At 32.6% G+C, this 14,428-nt stretch overlaps 3 protein-coding genes across 3 annotated transcripts; 1 reads left to right on the top strand and 2 right to left on the bottom strand.

The window, feature by feature from the left end:
- The first annotated feature begins 552 nt into the window (after positions 1 to 552).
- On the top strand, positions 553 to 3,470 carry LOC134712774 (toll-like receptor 6). The gene is made up of 2 exons (XM_063574627.1): positions 553 to 673; positions 1,983 to 3,470. The coding sequence occupies exons 1-2, from the start codon at positions 671 to 673 to the stop codon at positions 3,381 to 3,383; spliced, it is 1,404 nt and encodes a 467-aa protein (XP_063430697.1). The 5' UTR covers positions 553 to 670; the 3' UTR covers positions 3,384 to 3,470.
- Positions 3,471 to 4,184: 714 nt separating this feature from the next.
- LOC134712778 (uncharacterized) lies at positions 4,185 to 7,817 on the bottom strand. Its single transcript, XM_063574631.1, has 2 exons — positions 7,734 to 7,817; positions 4,185 to 7,380 (listed from the first exon to the last, which is right to left on the bottom strand). The coding sequence occupies exons 1-2, from the start codon at positions 7,772 to 7,774 to the stop codon at positions 6,783 to 6,785; spliced, it is 639 nt and encodes a 212-aa protein (XP_063430701.1). The 5' UTR covers positions 7,775 to 7,817; the 3' UTR covers positions 4,185 to 6,782.
- Positions 7,818 to 8,329: 512 nt separating this feature from the next.
- LOC134711128 (uncharacterized) lies at positions 8,330 to 13,190 on the bottom strand. Its single transcript, XM_063571572.1, has 4 exons — positions 13,071 to 13,190; positions 9,868 to 9,998; positions 9,039 to 9,219; positions 8,330 to 8,472 (listed from the first exon to the last, which is right to left on the bottom strand). The coding sequence occupies exons 1-4, from the start codon at positions 13,132 to 13,134 to the stop codon at positions 8,330 to 8,332; spliced, it is 519 nt and encodes a 172-aa protein (XP_063427642.1). The 5' UTR covers positions 13,135 to 13,190.
- Between the last annotated feature and the right edge of the window lie 1,238 nt (positions 13,191 to 14,428).

The raw sequence follows: 14,428 nt of genomic DNA on the forward strand, positions 1-14,428 counted from the left end.
AACTGCTAGTGAACAATGTGACACTGTGCAAGGTAAAACATAAGTATCGACAGATTGCAGTACCGTGGCAGTTCATTTGTGTATAAAAGTAATATTGTGTATGTGTTTATTTTAATTAAATCAATCAGTTGACCAAGTGGTGCTCTTGAGCTGTTTTCTTCGATGTGGTCTGGTTGTTGTCTCATTTTCAATTTCCATTATCATTTTTTTTTATCAATACTTATACCAAAAGAAACAATATTCAAAGATTTTTTTAAAAGCAATAGTAAATATTTACCAGAACAAAACTAAGAAAATACCAACCAAAACATAACATGTTACCGAAACAAATTTAACACGTAATTAATGTTTTAAAAAAACCCACTTAATTGAAATATATCAAAACAAAACCAGGTGAGCGTTATCTAAGACAAGCGTAGAAACATTAACAAAATACCTGGTTGACATATATTAAAACAATACTTAAAAAAGATGAACCAAAATACTCTGAAAGAAAATGGAAATGTTTATAGGTAAAATTGTAAATCTTGGTCATTTCATAAAAGATAAGGTCAAAGATATTTTCAGAATAAGACGACATAAACGCCACCTATCTTTAAGATAGCTCAAGATAACATAGTGCAGTCTGACAGACTTCTGTTGGAATTTAAGTGAACAAGAGACAATTCCAATGGTAAGTTTATTAAAAACGTTGTGTTAATGTTTATTTCTGTAACTTATTATTCTGGTTAATTATCAAAACTGCTTCTGATACTTGAGCTTAGTCTGTAGTAAATCTTCACAATAGTGGTCAGTTATATAAATTGTGATATTCAAATTACTTACATCAGTGCTACACATCAACAGAAAATCGGATAAAATCAATTAATTTTAGAAACAAAAAAACATTGTTAACACTCAACTTGGTTGTTTGTTGATAACTGTATACCTCTAAAAGATTCATTGTGAAGTATTAATTTGTAAATACAAACCAGTATCCTCGAGGGTGTTTTCGTTTATTTTCTTATTGAGACGGTCACAAAAAACATGGGATCTAGATTTTTTTATCTTATTAATATAAGAAAAGAGATTGTCAATGAGACTATTCTCCAAAACAGATCAAATGACACAGAAATTAACTACTGTAGGTCATCGTACGGCCTTTAATAATGAACAAAGCTCATACGTCATAGTCAGCTATAAAATGCCTCGAAATGATTTGTGATATTTAGGACAAATTAGAAAGAAACATACTTTTTACCTGCCAAATAAGTGTTTTCAATTCATGCACAAGGATATGTTTGACTCTATCTATTTTGTTGCATATATAAATAAGATGTGTATATTCTTCACTCATACCATCACAATAAAGTGATTCACTGGTTTATTGACATAATTTAATTATATCAAACTGAGGTTACTTCTCCTTTATTGAACAGGCTATGAGTTCCGATGCTCAGACATTATTTTAGAGAGTATATTGTTTTGTACCTTTTATCTCGACCACAGGGTAACAATTTATTTTTTTGGTGGAAGATAGATAGTCCCAGTCCAATGAAACTTTCTATAAGGTCTACACAGTTCACCCAATGAATTTTCATGGTAAAACATATACACTGTTATGAAAAATTCCTATGCACAACATTGCATTATTTTACGCTACTTTTTAGTTGATACAAGATGTGTGTATTGCCCTTCATTTTCTTTGAGTCTTACAGAGAAACTTCTTTGATCGTTCTCTGAATCATTGATATGTTATCCCTGCATTCGAACTGACATATATATGTATTTTAGTTATTGTATCTTACATTTTATGCTGAGGTGATTTTATCCTAGCGTTACAGTACTATTTCACCTAAGTTTTGGTATGGTTTTTATATATATTTCTTTTCTGTATCTAACATAATTTTTATATCATTTATTACTCGCTTTATATAAAGAATTTTAATAAGATTGCTGGAACGGAATGTGCATTTTACCTCTTTCTTTTACTTTAATTTCAGAGGTACCTACCGTTTATTCTAGTGGTGATTTGTAGTTTTGCTACCGTACACACGTGTCCAAGTTTGTGTACATGCATTGCAGATACAATATCATGCAATAACCGAGGTCTTACCGTTGTTCCCTCTTTCAGTAGTGCCGATATGTCAGGTGTCAAATTATTAGACCTAAGTCACAATAACTTTACTACGTTACCAGTGAATGCTTTTCCGAATAGTCATTTCGAAACACTCAAGCTAGACTATAATCGACTCCGGACACTACCAAATGGTACCTTTCAAGGTGTTGCTAGTGATATAAAGAACCTTGACTTAAGCAATAATGAGTTTTTAACCCTTCCAGACGCACTTGCGGCTCTAGATCACTTAATATCATTGAACGTGTCCAATAACTATCAAGGGACAAGTGATATTAACTTGCAAAACAATGTAATGAGGGCCTTAGGGGATACATTGGAAGAGTTTACATTCGGTAGTATTAAACAGAAGGATTGGCCAAGAACTCTCAACCATTTCCAGAACCTACATCGCTTAGAGATCACATCTCTACATCCGAACTTGATTATACTTCCACCAACAGGTTTCCATGGCTTCGAAACAACTCTTGTTGAATTGTCTATTCATGATACAAACCTGCTAACTGTTCCAATTGGTATTTCAAAGTTACGCAATTTACTTACGCTGAACTACGACAACAATCGAAATACTGGTGACAGTGGAATCCTTCTACAATCATTCCCGACAAGCAGTAATTCAAAACTTTCAACATTATCGCTAAAAGGCGACTCACTCACAGTTTTTCCTCTTGTATTGAAATATCTTCAGAAATTGACCAAGTTTAGCATTGATAATAATCCTCTTGATTTCTTAAGCGAAACGTCTGTGGAGGGACTACATACTCTCCGTGAATTAACAATAAGGAATTGTTCTTTGGAGCGAATACCGGCTGCTTTGGCCACAATCGCAGCATTAGGCTCTATTGACTTCTCATTTAATGCAATAGAGACGGTAGAGAAACGTGACTTACAAGGCTTCACCAATATACAAAAGCTAACTCTTTCAAATATGCCGCTGAAATATATTTCAAGGGACTCCTTAGCGCCATTGCATAATCTACAAGTGCTTGAGCTAAATAATACTGCCCTCACAGAAGTACCACTTGCACTTAATTTCACAGATAGTCTTGCGAACGTTAGCATTGGACATAACCGTATTGACTGTATGTGTGAAAACATGGTCTGGCTATTCCACAAGGCAGTCGAGTGTAACCCAACTGGAGTCCATGGGTTTCAGGTCATCGGTACATGTGATACAATTCATGCCACTATTGAAGAATATTTGACGAATTTTGTAAAGAGATGCCCGGGCTACAAAGAAATCTGTAATATCATGCCGTATGGCTAAAACCATGCTTTATGGTTACTATCTGACCCGTTCTTTTATATTAAAATCAAAATTGAAATAAACTTTTTCGTATAAATATTAACACAATTGAATTGTTTGTGATTATCATTCTCTAGTATTTTTATACTTATGTTTTAGTAATCTTCACCAATCATTTAATAAAGTACAATGCATACATAAAGAATTTCAACAATGGTTATGAATGACAATAGGTATGACCAAGTAAATTTAACTTCAATCAACATTATTTTACCACTCGAATCTATTGCACTTTAGGCAACAGTAGTTTACCTCATACATTAATTTAACTTTAGGCAACAGCAGTTTACCTCTAAACTCTTGAATTTGAGGCAAATATTAGTTACCCCATGAATCTCTGACACTTCAGGCAATAGTAGTCTACCTCACAAATATATCTAACTTTAGGCAACAGAAGTTTACCTCATTAAACTTTTGATCTTTAAGCAACAATTGATAATATTTTATAGATCAATCAAACACTACGCAACAGAAATTCACATCCTAGATCCATTGCGTTTAGGCGAATAGTAGTTTTACTCATAAACCCATAACACAGGCAACAGTAGTTTAACTCAATGGCGCAGTTTAAAATTATCTCTCTTAAAATTGTCCCCGTTCTTTTTTACATGTAACTAGATATTCACAAGTATAAGTCATTAGCTGACATAACCTGTTACTTACAGTTCATTATCTTATTTAATCAGGTGTTTACAAGCATCTAAGCAGCAAATGATTCACTCGTTAAATAAAATCAAAAACCTTGATAATATGTTTGAGACAAAATAATATGCAAAGTTATTTGAATGGTTATCAAGCATAAACAATATGTTTTTGAAAGCTTGGAAAATAAGATTAAATGCATGTTTAGTTTTGAAAACATAGTCTGAGAACACATGTCACATTGTTCGTGGTCCATCTTATTCATAGTTGGTTGTTGATTGATGCCATTATCTGGAAGAATCATAAGACAATAGTATTTTCAAGGTAACTATTCAATCACAAGATTTCACAAAATATTCTACACTGCATTACATACACATGAATATAAAATTGAGAATCAAAATGGGAAATGTGTCAAAGAGACAACAACTCGACCAAGGGGAAGAAGTCTATGCATTTGTTAATGTACAAATTGGAATTAATTAGTACCTATAACCCTCCTCGTTTACGCATGTATTGAAGTTGTTTCTGGTGTATTGCATTCGAATTATTACCTATATTGACAAAAATCCAGCTTGCTTATATTTCTAGTATAGGATCATCCTATATTGTACTGCATGAACATATATTTGTAAATAGATTATTATAATAAAAAATCATCTTTAATCTGAAATAACTGTTTTAATTTCTTGATGTAATAAAAATGAAAAATAATATTAATAATAGATCATCTGCATTCCTTCAAGGTAATACTTATAAGAGATTACGTTGTGGTTAGAGTTAGAGTAACTATTCAACTTGTTCTTAACACATTATTGTGTGAGTGTGACAGGTTGCAAATATTCATAAAATAAATAAAATAAAATAAGACAATCATTGGACTCAACACCAATAAAGTATCTCAGGAAAGCCTTTTGTTGATTCGGCCATCAGAAGTAATCGAATCTCGCTAAAATTATTGCAACAGGTTTTTAAATTAAACATGCTTGAAGGGTCAAATTCAGGTTAAAATTACTACAATGGAGATGATATTCCTGAACTTAACTCATCTTCGATTGTCAGGTGGTCATTTAGAATTGGTATTTGAATTGGTACTTTTGTCCTTAAACTGTGGCATTTAGGGTTCATAGCAAAGACGGATTCAGAGAAGTACATCTGATCAATTCTGTAACATGCAATAAGTACATTTGTACAATGATGCCCGATTTAATTAGCACATACTTACAACTTCTCGTCCAATCAAATTGCTGGAATTTGCCTTCTAATTTTCATATTACATACTTTTTCCGTGTACTAAGTAACTACGCATGAATGACCACAAGGGTAAGATTTCATTGTATCGTAATCAAGATATTGAAATACAAACTGCTACTGGCTATTTTGAAATAAATTTTGTGTTCCAAATTTAACTAAATAGTTTGTAATTAGTTTTCAAACAGATTTTTAACATCCTACTAATCAATCTTTTGATCTTAATTTAATTTTGACTTTCATTTAAATAAAGAGTAATAATTATGGTGCTTTATACCTTGATTACAGTACAACTCAATCTAAAATTTGTAATCCTTTATCTTCCATGCAATTACTTTGTACACAAAAAGAGTCAACCATGTTTCTTTTGAAGGGAAATTATTAATAAAGCAATTTGATATATTTAGTCATAAATTGGTCGATAATTGGTTGCCTAATGTCCAGTGACAAATATTTCATGCATATAAACTATCCACTAGACTACCTATGGGTACATACCAGGGGCAGATCCAGCCATTTTTAAAAGGTGTTTCAACCAAAGATGTGGGAGGGGGATCCAACTGTTTGTACACATTCAAAAGCATTTTCAAGATAGTTTTAGATTTTAAGTGAAATTAAAAAAATGTTTTCAAGAATGTAAAGCTTTCACTGCAATTTAAGAATTGTCTGCTCTTGGTCAATTCATTTTGTCATCTTACCATGTAAACAAGTACATGTACAGTAAAACAACGCTTCGTTTATATCAATAAACATACTTACACCAGCAGCTACCTTCTTTACATTCTAAAGTCAAGGGCCTTTTGAAATCCCATTTTTACAATGATATTATAGTGAGTAGATTTACAAAACTACGTAAATGAGCTACATCCAGTCAGCCAAAACATATCAATAGACTAGTTACAGGATTACTCAAGTTGTAAATATGTGCTAAATTGGATATTGTATAGAAAGGCTATGAAAATAAGAGTTTGGGGCAAAGCCCCGCGCTCTAATTTTCATAGTATATACCTTTTCAAAATTCCTTTAACACATACATAATGAGCAGGGGTTGTTACAGACAAACGTTCACCTAATCTGTTCCAGTCAATGGGATAATTTAGGTCGTCAATCAATGGCCACAGCCACACTGTTTTGAATATGATTCTATTGTAATCCTGGAAGTTCATATTATTTGTCATTGATTTTGCTTTCTTACTTATCCATAACGAAACAACCCCAGTACGATATACAATCATATTATGTACAGTTTGGAAAATTCAAAAATCGAATGTACTGGAAACTTAGCACAATCACAAATTAACCTGATACAAATCTTGACATCCAGAGTTCTGCCAGTTGTTAGTGTATATCATGTTTGTGACAGAAAGATTCGTGATCACAATTGTCTTTATAATTTAAAATTGTTTCTTACTTGAATGGCACTAACTTAAGAACAATATTTTCTTTCAAATTGAATTCTTGTATGATTCATTTCTTCTTTCCTTTCTTTGGTTTAATTTTTGGTTCTACGTCCTCATATTCTTCGCTTGATGCTATTTTTTCCTCTTCAAGTTTTAGATATAAGTGTGTTCTACTTAGATGTTCCACCGGTTCTTCGTAGCCTAGCACTTCCAGTTCTTGGACATTCTGATAAGCGTCCGTATTTTCACTGTTATCCCTGCTGTTTATTACACGTTGTTTTTTAATTATATCTTCATATTCCTTTTGTCCTTCATTACTGTATAAACTGCCAGTATGTTTGCCTGTTTGTTCGTCCTCCATAGCCACATATTCCATTTGAGGTTCCACGTTTTTGTCGTTATTCATATTGCTCTGGCCTTCCATTGGCATGTACTCTGCGTCAAGTGTATTGTCTGATATCACTGTATCCGCCTCGTTTTGATAAGTTGTACATGTATTTAATGACTTCTCTTCATCTTTATTACAAATGGTTTGCTCAGTGTGCTCATAATGGTTTGGCTTTGATTTCCGTCCAGTTTTGAAAACATCTTTGTTGGTGCTATTCACTTCTTCACTTTTGAGAGCTTCGTGAGTTGGAACGGGATCGAATCTTCGTCTATGAAATCTGAAATGATTTTGTTAATATGCAGGTTAATAATTTCGCTCCGATATGGTACCCTAAAACTGTTTATTTTCTATTCTGAAAAATAAGACTGTTTTATTGTTATAATATCAGTTTGTCTTCTCGGTTGAATGTTTCCCATATTTCGCGTTATCGCGTTATCGATTTTGATCATTATCTTAAGTCAAACAGTGACGTGGAGTGTATGTGTTGTGAACCAATTGGGGAAAATATGAAGCAACACTCCTTATTCTTATCTAAAAAAAAAATTATTACAACTTGATTTTTTCTGACTAAGTATATTTTATATGTTTTCATAAATCCAACCAAAACTTTTATCCTATACATATGCATACCTTTTGTAGATGATCATTGTCATGGTAACTATAAAAACCATGAAAACTAAGATACTTCCTGCCACTGCAGCTACTAATGTAACTAAAAATGTAATAACATTAAGTTACAATTAACCTTCTAAAATTGGACGAAGTTACAATTAACCTTCTTTTTAAAAGCGGATGATCTTTCATTGACAAAGAGAAAATCAAAATATCAATCACATATAAATCAAGTTTATGATATTAATGGAAATAATAGAATTAACACATACGTTTGTACTAACTCTATAGCCGACAATACGTTATTTCTCATTACAGAAGGCCGTACGGTTGCCTAACTTAGATCTACTTCATTTCTACCTTGGTGACAGTTGTCGCTTTGCCACATCTCCATATTTTGATAGAGTATGAGATACCTGTCATGTATAAATACAATAACGATATTCGTTTTAAGGTTTATGCAATTAACAAAAGTTATGTGTTCCACGACACCGCGATATTTTTTCGTTGTATGATGTCATCGTTTCATTTTTTGTAAAAAAAATAAAATTGCTGAGTTTGTCAGTCAAAATTGATTTCGTACGTGTACTATGCAGTACAACTTCTTAACATGTTCATCTGTTTACGTAGAGGACTACATACACTTCTGACACCTGCTCATACGTCAGGCGTACTACATCGAAAGCGTAATTTAGCTGATTATTTTGTTTATCCATAACGTTGTACTTACTATTTATTGCGTCTTGATGATTGTTGTCTGTGAAGAATAGTACAAATAATAGAATTATATACAACCAAAGATTATTCAGATTTTTTTGTGAAATTGATATTTATTCGAAATCTGATTATTCACAACTTTTAAAGAGCTATATTGTCCTGACGTATATCGTGGACTATGTGATACCCTTTAGATACAATTAATCCATAATTTATGTATTATTTAGGTCCATCAGCATCTGTTATAAATTAATAAATTTACCTTTGGCTTTTGGGATTTTGCCAGTCCATATATTCCTTATCTGGATGACTTTTTATATTTTTTAAAAAGACAATGTGGTTAGGGAACAAGTATACAAATTATATGTACCTGTTCCGATCAACATCCTCCTGATCCGTCTGAGATTCTACCTTATAATACTGAATTGACTGCAATCAAACGTTATGAACAGTACTGTATTTACCGCAGTAGAAAAGTTTGAAAATTGCCTGAAAAGCTGAACAAGAATGCATAATCCATTGTTCAAACTTTTCAGATCATAAACAACTCTAAATGAACGTTAAAGACTAAAATAATTTATTTGTGTATATGGAAAGTACACATACCGTCTTGAACTACACTGTACATTGACACAAATGTTGTATTTTGACCCCCACATGTTTCATTTCCATTTCCTGGGCAAGGTGAATTACAGAATGTTTCGTTGATTTCAGTATGGGCTGGTTCTTTACTGCAGCAACACTTAGCGACATTATGTGAGTCCAAAATATCTCCATCCACGTGACCCTTCAAAGAAATATATTGAGTGCTCTCTTTCTTTCTGTCATATTTCTAGTATATAACTTGAATTAATAATAAATCAAATAATAGACTGCCTTTAAACTACTTCCTATACATATCATATTTTGTAACTTGGCCCCTGCTATTCTGATTTGATGCATTTCATGTAAAATTATCAGAAAGAAACAATTAAATGTACCTTACTCAAATATAGTATCATAATATCCGATTGTAGTTCGTATGGTGACCAATACTTTTTACGTCTATGTCCTTTTGTTTCGAATGAAAACTTGTCTCTTTGGCAGTAATACCACATCTTCTGATTTCTAAACTAACTATAATTACTGCTTACAATAGATAACTTGGAAATGAAAACTTCCAAATTTTGAACTTCTCTTTTCTTTGTAGCAACACTCAAACAGCGCCTGCATGTAAAGTATACATCTCCAAGGAATCGATAACCTTATTTGTATGAAGTTAAGTCTTTCGGAATTTTAGGTCCTCAAAGCCCTGTGGCCTTTTAATACATTTTATTCGAGCGTTACTGAAAGCTAGTTCAAAGCCTTTAACAACTAATATAAAAGCCATACATCTGAATTATATAACATATAGATAGAGAGAAGCGTGAGAGCAAATTAAAATAAAACAACCTACCGAAGTTGCTGCCCAGGTATAATGCTGTTCATCACAAAATTTAGAACACATTTCAATCGACATATAGCTACTCATAAAGGAAATGTTAGAATCAAAACCAGTGAAGCATCCATGAAATAGGGACAGGAAACCTGTAGTACAAAACAAAACAAAAACAGTTTGCAATCATCTTTTAATTGTTTAGTATTTGGAACAGATATATCATTTTTAAAAGGAGGTCGAGAGTAGCATTTTTTGTTTTGGAATTAGAATGTTGAGATTTTCCAAATGAATTCGTTATATGTACATAATATTGTAAATACAGGCAACAGTAGTATACCGCTGTTCAAACTCATAAATCCATGGACAAAAAACAAAATCGGTATAACAAACTAAAACCGAGGGAAACGCATTAAATATAAGAGGAGAACAACGACACAACACTAAAATGTAACACACAAGGAAACGGACCAAACATCCGTTAATCGTGCTATCTATATTATATATAGCTAGATTGGACTCCTTTTTCCGACGTAGTCGGTATAGTTTCGGTTTGAGCACTTTGAACTTAAGGACGCTTCACTATGGCAACAGACTTCGCATGCTCGAAAATCTTTTCTGTGATTGGACAAAATGATGGCATGGCGGGTGATTTGGTTGTGTTTGAAAAAACGTCTCGAAAATTATATCGTGATGGAAAGCAAGTGAAAAACTATAAATATTTGAACTAGATTTTTCAAAGATTTATATTTTTATTAAAATAATTGTTTCTCCAATAGCTCTTTGCATCCATGACAGCTGTTTATTCGGGACAATAATATAATTATATAATTTTTAATTTAAACTTTGTTGTACGAACGTACATGACTTTTAGAACGCACCTATGCATCTAAGATTTCCGCGGGCTTTTGGTGAATGTAAACAGAAAGATACTACTTATACTACCAATAGTTTCTAGCTTTGTTAACCATGAATTAAGTTTAATGTAAACAGTAGTAAATGTATATTTGGTTTTTTTATTTGTACTAGATTTTTTGACAAATAAAATATTTAGGTGTCATCACAATATTCTTATATATTATTGCCTAAATATAACCAGACTTAGGGAGCTACCATTTGATTTTTAGGGGGGGTGGGGGGTGGGGGCTAGGATGACAAATTTTGTCCTGCATTTTTTTTAGCTGTAATCTCTGTCCTGCCTTTTTATCAAGCTTTCACTTTGTTCGGTCCTGCCTTTTTTTTTTTTTTATCCTGATTTTTTTTTTTTGCAAGTGTCTCATCCTGCCTTTTTTTTTTACTAAAAACTCCTGTCCTTCCTATTTTTATCAAATTTCATCCTAGCCCCCCCCCCCCCTAAAAATCAAATGGTAGCTCCCTTAGTAAAGAATTTCTTGTAGTTACATTCAGATGGAGATTGTATTAAAGAGGTCCTGCATCATTAAGTCATTGTGCTTCTGAAGGTTAACGAAATGATAGTTTTAAACATATACTCAAATTTAAATACGTCGGATATCTTTTTTAAAGATAGTTCTTGTTTATCAGTAGGGCGAGATTGAATGTTTTGTTCCATTGGGTTTGCTCAATTTCCTTTTCTCAGTGGTCGAGTTTGCAAGGTATGCATCAGTGGGATTGAACTTCGTTTTATGATTCGGTCAGTCTTTATTCATCATGAATTAACTGCTGCTCACGATAGTACCTAGCTTATCAAATTGGCGACTTTGCGTTAAGCGGTATTGCCCTCCTTTTATCAGTAGCGGAAGTTGGTTAGTAAACGTTTGATAAGTTGCATGCTGGGCGTGGAAATTGTCGAGCAAGTTCATTTTCACTTATATTGCATTGAATGTTTTCTCCTTTTAAGAATTATACGCAATAGGGAGGTTTCGCGTAAAACGATATTTACACGCAAGCAAAATAGAGAGTTATACAATGGCGGAAATTGACAGTGTGACCTTGCAGCAGGCTGCTAAAGGAACACACTTTTGCAGGATGAAAGATATAAGCCAAAAAAACATATATAGGCTAAACGTTAGCCGCGTCGTCAATTATTTTCAATTTTTGTTGCGAATTTATTTTTTCCCAAAAAGTGACTGAGGGGCAACTGCATCCCTTGTCCCTATCCATCTAGTTTGAAACAAAAGAGGGGCAAAAGATATCAGCCAAACTTATAAATAGAAAATAAACTGACATTGCCATGTATAAAAATTAAAAAGACAAACAGACAAAAAATAGTAAAAGAGACACAACATAGAAAACTAAATTAAGCAACAAGAACCCCAAAAAAAATTGGGGTGATCTCAAGTGCACCTCAATTTATATCCCTGAAGTTTTTAGATAAAAAAAAATTTCTTGATATTTAATATGCTTTACATCAGGAAGTTTGAAGGTTACATATATCCTTTTCCAGATATAACAATCAGTTTGTTAAGCTTTAGTTGAAAGAAAAATGTCATACAAATCCGTGAAATAGGTCATATATGTAGCATTTATAATAAATAGTCTATATTTTTGGACTGAAAATTTCCATATTATCATGCATAGTCTGACATAAAGTCAAACTTTATTTATATACCGTAGTCCGTGTTTTGATAGACTGAAGAAAACAATTCGAAGGGGAATCGTCTTTCTCTTTACTCTATTTTCAAAGTTTAATAATTCAAACAAATCTAGTAGAAATAGGACTTCTCTTGACATTTCACACCTTATTTGTAAAGAAGGCTGATTGATTGACTTTTGCATTACAGTGAACAATATTTTAAGAATTTGTAGGACGGAAAAAAATGAAAATTAAAGTTGCTTCAAAGTGAATTGACCAGGATAAAAAGTGGAGATTAGGACTACCACAGGAAAAATGAAGACATGGACTGGAATTGCTCTTGCAACATGGCACCCATGTAGACCTATCAAAGAGCGGTTGCAACAGTTCCCGAATGTGCAGAGACCGTGGCATTCACAATACACAAGCCATTGCATTTCATATTCTGACAAGACGTGGCTTCGTATTTATACATCCTGTACAACCAAGACGTCTCTCTTTTGACAGTTTTATTCCCAGATGAGAGTATCCAGTGAAGACATAATATCTATACCTAACCAAGCCTTTTTTATTTCAAAGGAAAAGTGGCGTCGGCTACAGTAATTAGGAACATTACGTAATCTACTTTTTTATTCTTTTTCTTTTAAACTGACAGTGATAACAATAACCCTAAATACAATACTATACTCACATTTAGACTGTCCCGTATAAAAAAATAATAATATCAAAGCAACAACATAACCATTCCTTTCCATAATTATCACAATCGAGTTTTTTCAGTTTAAAGTCGTCAAAACACACCAATATCGTGTTCCTTTTGGAGTGTTTTAAAAATAACCTATTCGACAAAAAATTGATATATTTATTTTATTGCGATGTCACCTATTGCGTGTGTTGTGTATAAAAGGTAAATTTGTAAAACGCTAACGATACTGGTATGGTATCCGGTCAATTTAAGAAAGTTTTGGAGAATGTAAGGTTTTATTAATTAATGATATATTCTCGTTTGTTCATTATAAAAGATATATAATGTATATGTTGTCAAAACTACTACGGATTCTCTAGACTCTGGGTGTGTCTCCCTATGGTCAGGTAATTATTGCAGATCTTTATAAAGTCCATTTAACCATACAATTTAACAAAAATTAAATTGAATTTATGTATAAAGAAAAAACGCGTCAAATGAATTGTGTAAGTTTAACGTTTCTGATATATAAAGTATGTGACCTTTCTAATAGATAATATAGATTAGTATGTCAATGATGTTCGGTTTTCGTTTGACCAAAAGGTCAATAACACTATGTACAAAAGTACGTTGACAGTAGACTACGATGTCATATGTGGTTTTGTGTAAGTGTCAATATTCCTAATATGTGTACACTACTTTATTTGTAGTTTCTGTTAGAGTGTCATTATTCCTCATTTGTGTAGACTACTACGTTTGTAGTTTCTTTTAAAGTGTCAATATTCCTCATATATATGCACCACTTTATTTGTAGTTTCTGTTAGAGTGCCAATATTCCTCATTTGTGTGCACAAAATAAAGGCAACAGTAGTATACCGCTGTTCGAAATTCATAAATCGATAGAGAAAAAACTAATCCGGGTAACAAACTAAAACTGAGGGAAACGCATCAAATTTAACGTCGCTGGGCTTCAAATAACATTTTTTGTCGAAAAAAAATTTGGTCAAAATACATGCTTCAAAAAAGTGTCGTATGTGACTTTGCAAAACTTTTATAAATTGCAGTGAAATAAAAACTTTGACATTTCTTAATTACTTTCACAGTAATAAAGAAATGTACATGTGTTTGATTCCAAAAGCCATTATACATTTTCATACAACATTTCGGAACCAAACTTAACAAACAACTGACATTGGAAATTTTGTAACATGTCTTATTTCAAATGTTTAATTTGGTCTAATTGTATGCTTCTTTGGAATATCAGAGATGTCATCCAGCCAAGACTATTTGTGTCAAAAAGTATTTTTAGCCACAAAAGTCATATATGACATTTTGGAAGCCCAGTGACGATAAGAAAACTACGA

This window comes from Mytilus trossulus, chromosome 3 (assembly GCF_036588685.1).
Source record: "Mytilus trossulus isolate FHL-02 chromosome 3, PNRI_Mtr1.1.1.hap1, whole genome shotgun sequence".
In the NCBI taxonomy this organism is placed as follows: Eukaryota; Metazoa; Mollusca; class Bivalvia; order Mytilida; family Mytilidae; genus Mytilus; species Mytilus trossulus.